Genomic DNA, 10,568 nt, shown 5'->3' on the forward strand with positions numbered 1-10,568 from the left:
TGTGCATGGTGATTTCATGCTGTATATCAGTGTGTAGCTTATATATATTAGAGACGGAATTGCACTGCACCACCGTCAAGTCTCTGCTTTGTGTTGAAAGCCTGCGGTGTTGAGGCATCTGGTCCGAGCACAGTATTTCAGTCTGACCGATGAGGGCAGCTTTGAAATGTTATTGTGGACACAGAATGTTCTGTGGGTGCTTTGTTTGGATCAGATGAAGATGAAGCTGTGTTGTGGCGGACAGTCGCACTGCTGGGTTTTCTGGATCTTCTTCCACGTCCCGCTGCACTGATGGTTCCCCACCGCCTGCCAGTGGAGCAGAGTTTCTCTGCAACACAGTCACAGCCCCCAGTGTTTATGGTTCTCACATCGCCACATGCATAGTTTTATACATTCACATCTGTGCAGCACAAGAGTTCAGACTATTTTCACTTGATTATAAATGTTAAAGAGAAACTTCAGTATTTTCAAACCTCGACTATATTTTATTATGTTTTTGTGTCTGAGTGACTGATGAAAGCAAAACATTTTAATACTGGCTGCTGCAGCTGAGAAACCAGACTTTACAGAGACATGAAACATTCTTCCATACCCTGCACTTATCCAGTCTGTGTGTGACTAAAGCAGCATTTATACTTCTGTGTCGAATCGATGGTGTACCTACGCCGTGGCCTGACATGCACCTCCTCAGATATATAACTACACATTGCGGCGACACAGACCTCCTGTCTGTTTCTGTAAGCTGACACCATTTCCCTCAGTGGAAACAAAGCTTTTATTTACTTTGATTTCACAGATAAACAATAAATTGTGAAGACAATAAAGCCTCCACAAAAATAGCATTTTAAGTCTTGTGTGTGATTTATCCTGGCTTCGTAAGAGCAGAGGAAATCTCCGCACGTAGCTAGGCTAATTTATACAATGTAAAATGCCATAGGCTTGTGCTAATAATGTTAGCATGTTGTATTTGTGGGGGAAATGTGTCCAGCGAAAGACAAGTGTTTTGTCTGTGAATGCTGCGAGGTATAAACCAACTTATTTGAAATTGTCTCTATTAAGCCATGGTTAACGTGTGTTTTGATTTAACGTAATTTTACAGCACTGCACAGAAACCCCGCCGCTGACGAGTGTTTTGGAGGTGTAACCGTAGAGTGACACAAACACACCGCGGCACAAGTTTAAGTTCTCACGATGGCGTAGGCTCTGCATAGAGAAAGTAGAAATCCTGCTTATATCTCCTTCCAGAGGTCTCTTCTTAAACCTTGCTGACGTTTCTACAGTGTAGAAATTAGCTAAATATTCAGCCATGGTGTTAAAAATGTTTTAGAAACTAAGCTACACTTCCTGTACTCCCAAAACAACACACTCTGCCTGGCACTCCTCTCTCCAACTGTCACTGATGTTTCTGCCAATGTTTTTCCTGCAACAACTTTTTGCAGAGCAAGACATGGTCATAGTAACAAATAGACACATTTTTATCAAACTGATGTATTTTTTTTAGAAAGGTGTTTTAGACCCAATGTTTGCATGCATTTGAGATTTCTTTAGTCCCACCTCTAACTCATTAATACAATTTGGCTGCAGGTGATTTTGATATAAAATTATGATGTTATATTAATTGAGACATGTGTCTCATACCTTTTGTGGTATGGACTTTGCATTAGAGTTAGTTCACTATGTACTTTTTCTATGTGTTTTCTACGTAATTTATTGAGTTGTTGATTGTCAATTGTTTCACCACCCTTAGTGGTTGGTTGTAATCCACACCTGCCATCATAGAACTTGTCAGCCTATTGGTGAGCATCATGTGTAAATATAGGCATGGTTTCAAACTTTCAAACATTCTGATCTAACAAAGATCTCAGAAAGATCGAAACACTGTCTTCATTAAACTTGTGTGGCGTGGAGTAAGTGTGCAGGCAATACTTTTATTCCACATTAACAAACTGACTCATGGCGGTGGCACGATGGTGCTGTGGTTAGCATTGTCACCTCAAAGCAAAATGGTTCCTGGTTTGAACCCTGGGGTAGAAGGTTTGATCCCCGGGCTGAGGGAGCTTTAGTGTCGGTTTTCTCTGGGTACTCCAGCTTCCTCCCACAGTCCAAAGACATACAAGTTAATTGGTGACTCTAAATTGTCCGTAGATGTGAATGGTTGTCTGTCTCTGTGTCAGCCCTGTGATAGTCTGGCGACCTGTCCAGGGTGTACCCGCTTCTTACGGAAAGTGTTTAATTTCTCTGTGGGTTTTTTTCCGTAATGTTTTCAGACACCTCTGACAACAATCTGTCGGTGACAAAAACAAGAACCTTAAATGGATGTAAATTGACGGTACACAGTTGCCTGTAAGGATTACATTGCAGCCTGTTTGCTGCTGCAGCTGCAATGGTGTCATCACAGGACCAATTTAAAAAAATTGTTGTTCCCATCAGTCACTTAGACACAAAACATGGGTAAATAGGGTTGAAAAATACCCAAGTTTTTGTTTGAATAGATTAAAGACTGATAAAATGACATAATAAGAAAAAAAAAGTACTTCAGGTTTGTGTGAACCTGAGAGACCACACATACAAAGGTCCATACTTGTCTGATTCCTGACCGTCTCCTTGGCAGCTGCCACTGTTGTTTCGCATGGCGGGAGGTTCACACGCCACACACACTTTAAAGCCCTCTGTAATGTAACGCATCCAGTGTGTGTGTGGCCGGTTCTGCACTGTACAGTGGGGCGTCCGGGACTCCAGTGTGAATTCCACACAGAACCTGAGGGGAGTGGGAGCAGGGTCACGAGGGTCACAGTCACTCCTGGGATATTGGAGCCAGTGAATCAAGATATAGGACTACAGTAAATGTACACAATAGGAGGACATCATCCTGGGACTGGGATAATTTGCTTCACCAGTCTGCAGTTTGGACACGCCTCTTATAAAATAATAATTCAGCCAATGAGTGCCCGCTAAGCTGCACACAATAACTCACCTGCTGTCATCTAGACCTTTTGTGCATGTGCTTTTCATGTGACAGTCCTTATTAAAGTCTGAGTATTACATTTCAAAGGATTGTGACCAGTCTCTCAGCATTTGCTATATTTAAAGCTTTGTAGACAGACCTCCAGGTGAGCAAACACCTACTGGTGGCTCACGCACACGGAGGAAAAGTTATCTTTTTTTTTTCCCAAGTGGTTTGGGTTACACAGCATAATGCAAAAATGAGGTTAACCCCTGGCTGCATTCATGAACTTTTCAACTCTTGAATTTAAAGATACCTGAGGTCATGTGCAGTTTCAGAGTACTTAGGGAGCGTGGTGTGAAACCTACCCAGGCTGCAGGGGGTTTCCATAGTTGTCATGTTTGGGCCTTCCCTTGCCAAACTCCATGCTGGTGATGAAGGCAGGACCTGATCATAAACAATTTTCTTTTAGTATTTTCAAGATGCTAAACGGGAGAGCAAGAGAATAGTCGTGTATCTGTATACCTGAGTTGAGTCCACAGTGTCGGCCCTGGTGGTCTCTGTACTCCCTGCAGCCGCTCCGTTGCTCCAAGCTGGGGCAGGGCTCTCCGCTGTGACTGGGCTGCTGCTCTACGTGACGGACACGGACTCGCACTGAAGGCTGACAGGGCTTGGCACAGCCGCTCCAAAAGCTCCAGTCGCTCACAGCGCAGTCCTGAGCTGGATGTTGGCACCCATATTGGAGAAAGATTGTTACAGGATATCCTCTGTGGTAGCAAACAATCAAACAGCTTTGAAACTCACCGATGTTGAACCTAACTCTGATTCCTGGAGTTCTCAGTGAGTGCAGAGGTGACACTCACAGTAAAACCTTGCAGCCTTCTTGCTGACTGTATAATTACAAGTTTCTTGTGAAACGGTGTAATGGAGCTAAATATCCAGGAAATAACTTAAGATCAATGAAGCATTGATTGTGACTTGTAGAATTAGTGTTTCCTGCTCTACTACAAGTGGTTTGAGAGCATGCCAAGTTAGCAGCCCATTCAATATCCAAGTCCTGTGATTTCTCTTTTCAGTCACTGTCTGTGCTCGATGATCAAGCTTTGATTCGCTAAGCATGCAGATTTAGTCACAACCGACCTATAACACACGTTAGGTACGCTCGGCTTGTTTGACTGGAACTGTAATTGCTACATCTGATTGACAGAATCGCATTCTTCAAATATTTGTGCTAATTCCATTATGTGGGCCAGTCCGCTGAAATGAGGTTAGACCCAGAGCCGAACTGACCTGTGATGCAGCAGCCATGTCGCATGCTGCACAAGACAAATAAGGGCTGAGATTGTTTTTAGAAGTTAGAAGGTGATAAATGTGCACGGACAATTTCACATGCCTTGGGTGGATTTGGAGCACATCCACCCCAAACTTTATCATCGCAGATATACTTTGTGATAAGCAACCCTGATACTGAAAATAATCTTTCTTCCTCAGCTATCTTTATCGTCTGTCCGATAATCTATCTTCAGCAGGAGTTCAGGTTATCTCATGCGACAGGTTATCTCCCGCTGGGATCGTATAGTCAAGGTGTGTGCACAAAAACAAACAGTACTTGCGACGGCTCCTCCATTCATCCCTCACCTGGGCACTCTTTGAAATAGTCAAAGCAGCAGTCCTTGGTCCTGACGCAGCCCTCGTCGCAGAAGCATGTCCCGAACACACGGTCCATCCTCCAGTCGGTGGTCAGACAGCTCAAGTCTCTGCCCTGGCAGCATTTCCCTGAACAACCCGCAGATGCCAAGTGGTTCTTTCCCAGAGTGGATACCACCAGCAGCAAGCAGGCAAACTCCACAGAGGATCCCATCATGAGGGGTCGGTCCAGACCCTTGAGGTAAAGTCTCTTAGTTTCCCTAGAATACACCCCACGACTTTCTGTTTCTTAATATCTGTTCCTCCGTGGTTCTACTCTACGTCCGTCACACTCATGACCGTGAGAGGGAGAGGTTGGAATACCAGCCCAGCCGAGGCTGTGCTCTGCCACAGGAGCCCTTGTGACTTGGAATTCCTGTGTCCGTCTCCTGTGTCCAGCCCCTCTGCTTCCCTCCAGAAACAGGTCTGCAGAGCAACCTACAGTACAGACCAACCCATTCCAGCTCTGATCACACTCCCATGTCTCTCACATTGTGTGTGTGTGTGTCCTCTCCCTCAGTGCTGGTGTCTTTCTCCCCGTTCCCAGCTGAGCACCTCCCTCCAGTCGATGACAATGAAGGCAAGGGAGGGCTGAGCTGCCTCCTACTTCTGTTCTCTCTCCCTCTCTAAGCCGCTTTCCCACCTGTTATTGTTGTTTACCCCTTTCCTTTCTTACCCTCTGCCTGCAGATTTACCGTGACCCTGATGCCAGGCTCGCCCAGCCACTTTCTGCCACTGCAGACCTCTGAGTCCCAAAAGAAAGGGAGGAATGTGAGCAGTTGGCAGGCCTCCAGACAATTGTGCCAGGGGGCCCGCTGAGCGTTGTAAAGCCACCCTTTGGTTCTCACCTCTCTTTCTTTTTCTCTTTCTCTTTCAGGTTTCTGTGATCTGCCGGATATCCCAACACTTGAGACATCTTTGTGAAACTTTGTACCTTTATTTGATCAGTTAAGTGAGTGATCTGGTGTTTTATTTAGCTGTTGACATTTTGGGGAAACAGGCTTATTTGCTGACTTGCGATAAGTTCAGTACCTCTGATATCTGTAGACTGGTCTCATTTCTTGAGCTGGTAAAGTTGTTCTTCTGACTTCAGTGTGTTCATGAGGTTTTGAGTCGTAATGTGATAAAAACACTTCCCCCAGAACTGCTAAACATTGCTTTACCTGACAGATGCCTTTTCTAACTAATCTAGGTAAGTCTACATGGTCAGCAACTAACAGTCACAACCTAATGCCATATTACAAATTACATGTGAGCAAAACTTGACACACAATAAGTTCATTACCATCGACCCAACACTTTCGTCTCATATGTGTCTGCACATATGAAGTCAACTCGGGAACTCGTACCAGAATTTTCGCTGACTCTCTGAGTTATTGTTCCAACTTGAGGTGGCGTTCACGTTTTTCTGATTATTCCGACACCACATGAATGCAGGGTAAACATGAAGCTCCAGCCAGGAGCCTGTTAGCTTAGCCTAGCATGAAGGCAGCATGAAGACTTCCCTGGTTCAGTTCAAATTTTTAAAAAAATCTACCCACCAGCACCTCTTGAATTCACTAATTAATAAATTATTTCTCATTTGTTTAACCCCTACAACATGTTGTTGGCAATCTCTCAGTGACAAGAATCCAGGAAATGACTGCACAAGGGCAAGAAGCAGTCCAGCACATTACCTTCCTAAAACTACGCTACTGTTGTTCTTACACTTCAGTTTCACTCAGATTGAACAAATGAGATATACATGGTAATTAGCTGTAGAGGTCCTGGTAGGGATTTTGTTTTTTTACCCTGCCAAAAGAGCCATTTTTGACCAAAAAGAAAAATCTGTCTGGCGCCACAAAACACATTTGAGCCTTTTGATGACTAACAGATCTAAATGAGCATTCACTGTTATGTTTTACCACAAGGTGGCGACTCTGCAGCGGGCCATTTATGATTTTTGGTACTTTAACTATGCAGGGTTTGCGGTGAAACTAATCTGTCCTGGCACTGATAAATTCTCTATTTACCTGAAAGACTTCTACTTGTTTGGATACTGAATCCATAGGTAACCTAGCTGGGAGACTAAAGGCTAGCCAATAGTATTGAGAGTCAGCAGAATTTATAGCAAAAGGGGCCAGGCCACACACAAATTAAATTTTAAAACTAGGCCTACAACAAAGATAAATGGAAATTAAAAATAACCCTTAGTCATTTCCGTATGATGTTTTTGTTGTTGTTGTTGTTGTGTTGTTTTGTTTTGTTTTGTTTTGTCTTAACTACCAGGAGCCACTTGAGAAGGGCTAAAGAGTTGCATGTGGCTCCATCGCCACAGGTTGCCTACCCCTATCCTAACACAGAGCCGGGCTAGCCATTTCTCCGTTTCTAGCCTTCATGCTAACGGCAAGGAGTCTGAAAAGTGAAGCCAATACAGAAGTGCCTGTGGTCTTTCTAATGGCCAGCAGGGGGCGACTCCACAGGTTGCAAAAAGATGTCAGATTATATTGAAGTCTATGAGAAAATAGGTTCGTTCGAGATGAGCCAGTCCTGCGCAGATTCGATCACCGGCGATCGGCGCACATGCATGTTTTGTGTCCGACTTCATCCCGACTTGCTCTGACGTATTACAAAAGTGGACGGCGATAAAGCCGCGAGAGCGAGGCGGCCGCAGTTTTTAGAGCCAGGCGCTGCAGTTGCTCTCCACCGACTGCACCGCCTGGCTCTCACCTGATCTAACAGCTGATTGGTTCAGATGTCGACTCAACAAGATGACGTTTTAGATAAACTACTAATTTTTGTTGAATTTTAGAGATTAAGATTGTATTTGTCTGACCTGAAGGTTTATTCTGTGAACAGAAAACATGTTGTGTGACTGATGGTGAAAACAAACTGATATGTGGGTCTGATCACTTTTTTAATGAACTGACATCATTCCAGACAGGATGTAAGTGTGTCTGTGACTTCCTGTACGGACTGAAGGCTGCTGGAAACTGTCGGGAAACTGTCCGACTTCACCGCAGCTTTTTGTCACCGCCCCCCGCTGCGGCCGCCTGCTCTCGTCTACTTTCCAAGCGAGGCGCAGTTCATCTCGAACGAGCCTATTGTCAGGACGAGGCGCAGTTCATCTCGAACGAGCCTATTGTCAGGACTTCTCACTTGATATATTACCTCAGTTAACATTTTCCTGTTGAGTTTACGATTTCAGTGGCTTGTTTTAAGTCAGTCAGTCAGATCCACCCCTCACTCCTCCACAGCTCCACCTCTTCGTCTAAATATGGTCACTTCTGGTGACGGCCAAATTGCCAAACTCAAGGCTCCAAACTTACAGTGCACAAACCAAAATGTGATGTCAGGATGGTTACGTCCATTTCTTTTATACAGTCTATGGCTAAGCTAAGATAATGTCCTCTAGCTGCAGCTACATGCGTATCATTAGCATGCGTATTAGCATGGGAGTGAAAAAGTGAATGAGTGTAATTCCTGAAACATGCTAACAGTGAGTTAGCACACATACAACAGGCATGTTTGTCCAGTTTCAGCTGTGATGCTGCAGGACTGTGAATCACTGAGTTGGAGCTCCAGTGTACATGACATTATTCACAGACAGGGGTCTTGATTTATAACACTTGACAGATTAATTTAATATACTGTAATTCTGGAGAGGCATGTCTATGAAAGTCTTATCTCATTAGGATGGGGGTTCGCGCTGACAGATGATTGATTAGCACGACTATTAGATTTGCTGCTCAGGCGCGCTTAAAGGAGAAAGTATATTTATGATCTAATCAGACTAAAGTGGGGATTTCACTATATAAAAGCTGATAACATCTTAATACTTTGGCCTTTTTTTACTCTTACATTCATGTGGTGCAAGAGACTTTTCAGATGTTCAAAAGGAAGCTTTAATAACAAATGAATCTTGACGCATATGAATGTTAGGGCACGGCTCCAGCAAAAAGCATTTTTCATGTTCTGTTTGCACAAGGAGCCTGAAAGTCTGAGGATGCTGTGAACTCCAGAAGGTCAGCTTTTATTTGAGCGGATCCTCCTCCATCTCATGGGAAACAAACGAGGCCTCTGCAGGGAGCATTAGCAGGGGATGAGGCCTCCTTATTTCTTCTGCTATAGAAGGAGCAGATATTTGTAATAATCTGGATACTTTGCCTCTGCCGTCCTGGAAAACAGCTTGCGGAGAGCGGAGGGGGGTCTTTTTGGGTCCTTTGATTCTTCTTCTCGCCATAAGCAGGTAGGTCAAGCGACAGTAATAGCCTTCATCTTCACCATAATCATCCGCAGCGGCATCGCTGAGGAGCATGTGTCTGAGTTGGTGTATATTAACATTTGAGGGGGCTGAACCCACACTGACCTCAGATGTGAAAGTGCTTCGGTCATTTTGATCTACAAATATTACATATGAGAGATAATACTCATCGTAAAGTCTTATTTTACACACATTTGGCAGTGCTGGTTTAACAACGCAGGGGAGGGAGCACCTCTAAATGTCACTAAGTCTAACACATACTGTATTTTCAGCACTGATTTGATGTGTCCACTGATGCAAGACTTACAGCTGCATCAGTTTGCTATGGCTCCGGCACGTTGGAAGTGCACATCAAAGCATGTGTGTTTTACATCCGACAGGCCCCCAACCCTGGACCTCCTGCCCTCACTGTGCACTTGTCAAAGACGATCAGCCTTCCCACAGTTACACACCCTGCTTGGAGTTTTCTTAGTGTATGCGAGTGTGAGCGCAGAGGAGAGGAGATTAAGCCCATGTTAACGTGTCTCAAGACGGCGAGCTGTGTGTGTTCACAGTCTTCAAACTCACAAGCTGCCATGTCAGAGGCCGAACTCACGGCAATCACACGACCAAGTTTGTCTGACAAATAAAAGAGATAGTGAGACGCACACAGAGATTGGATTTATTTGGGAGTGAAAGCGTGCCACCACTTCTCAGGCTGGGCGTCAAGGAGACGGCAGGGTGAATCCTAGCTCCATCTCGCCTATGTGGGGAATGCAAACTGTGGCTGTCCCCATGGTAACCACTGACCTGGGTTGCTATAGTTTCAAAACCTTTGTTGACAAATGCTAGAAATCTCCTTTTCTTCTCGCCACTCGCTGTAAAGGTATGTTGATGATGTCACCTCTGACCAGGATAACACCCTGTCTTATCAAACAGTATTGTTGCTTTGTGGGGAGTCTTGTAAATACCTCTATATTTAGACATCAAGAGGAAACACTACAGGTGGAAACATTTTTTTATGCAGTGGTTAATTTAAAGATTTTGGGCTATTTCAATTCCATACCATGTCTTTTTTTGTTCTTTTTTTAATGTTGCTTTTTTTGTTGATTTTTTTTTATGTATTTATTTTTTATGTTAAATTAAAAAAAAATGTCCAAAATACACATTTAGTAATTTAGTTTAGTTTAGATTTCTGTTCTGGTATTTTATGCAAACAAAAAAAAAAAAAAAAAACATTTGCATATTAATATCAAACATCAAATTTTAAAAAATTGTATAAAGAAAATAGAATTACATCAAATTAAATAAACTTAAATCTAATTAAATTAAATAGAAATAAGAAAGATGCATTGAAATAAAAATAAAATGCAGTATGCTATAGTTTTTAATACTAGTACTTTAATTACTGTAATTTCGGTTTATTTCAACCCGTCTCCTATCGTCCTAAATTTGTTTCAAGTGACTAGTGACATAAAAATAATAGTTAGCATGTTAGCCGTTAGCCTAGATACAGCCGTAGCATCAGACCTGTTAAAATATAAGTGAACGGGCATACCTTCAAGTGCAAAGTTAGTCCACTAAACAAGCTTTTTCTCCACAAAGACCGCCTCATATCGTTAGGATAAATGTCAGAGAACATATAGAAAACGACATGTAAACGTGTTGTCTTACCTTACCGGTGTGCTGCCATGTTTGTTTACCATCTAGCTCTGC

At 43.3% G+C, this 10,568-nt stretch overlaps 1 protein-coding gene across 1 annotated transcript; it reads right to left on the reverse strand.

Annotated features, from left to right (window-relative positions):
• Positions 1-52: 52 nt before the first annotated feature.
• Positions 53-5,319, reverse strand: LOC126398042 (somatomedin-B and thrombospondin type-1 domain-containing protein). The gene is made up of 5 exons (XM_050057208.1): positions 4,583-5,319; positions 3,470-3,664; positions 3,313-3,391; positions 2,582-2,758; positions 53-328 (listed from the first exon to the last, which is right to left on the reverse strand). The coding sequence occupies exons 1-5, from the start codon at positions 4,806-4,808 to the stop codon at positions 211-213; spliced, it is 795 nt and encodes a 264-aa protein (XP_049913165.1). The 5' UTR covers positions 4,809-5,319; the 3' UTR covers positions 53-210.
• Between the last annotated feature and the right edge of the window lie 5,249 nt (positions 5,320-10,568).

Source organism: Epinephelus moara, chromosome 11 (assembly GCF_006386435.1).
Source record: "Epinephelus moara isolate mb chromosome 11, YSFRI_EMoa_1.0, whole genome shotgun sequence".
In the NCBI taxonomy this organism is placed as follows: domain Eukaryota; kingdom Metazoa; phylum Chordata; class Actinopteri; order Perciformes; family Serranidae; genus Epinephelus; species Epinephelus moara.

Coding starts and splice junctions, on each gene's coding strand:
- LOC126398042 (XM_050057208.1), bottom strand. CDS start 4,808: ATGATGGGATCCTCTGTGGAGTTTGCCTGCTTGCTGCTGGTGGTATCC. Junction 3,665..4,582: donor CTATTTCAAAGAGTGCCCAG/GTGAGGGATGAA, acceptor GCCAACATCCAG/CTCAGGACTGCGCTGTGAGC. Junction 329..2,581: donor GACGGTCAGGAATCAGACAA/GTATGGACCTTT, acceptor ACTGTGTTGCAG/AGAAACTCTGCTCCACTGGC.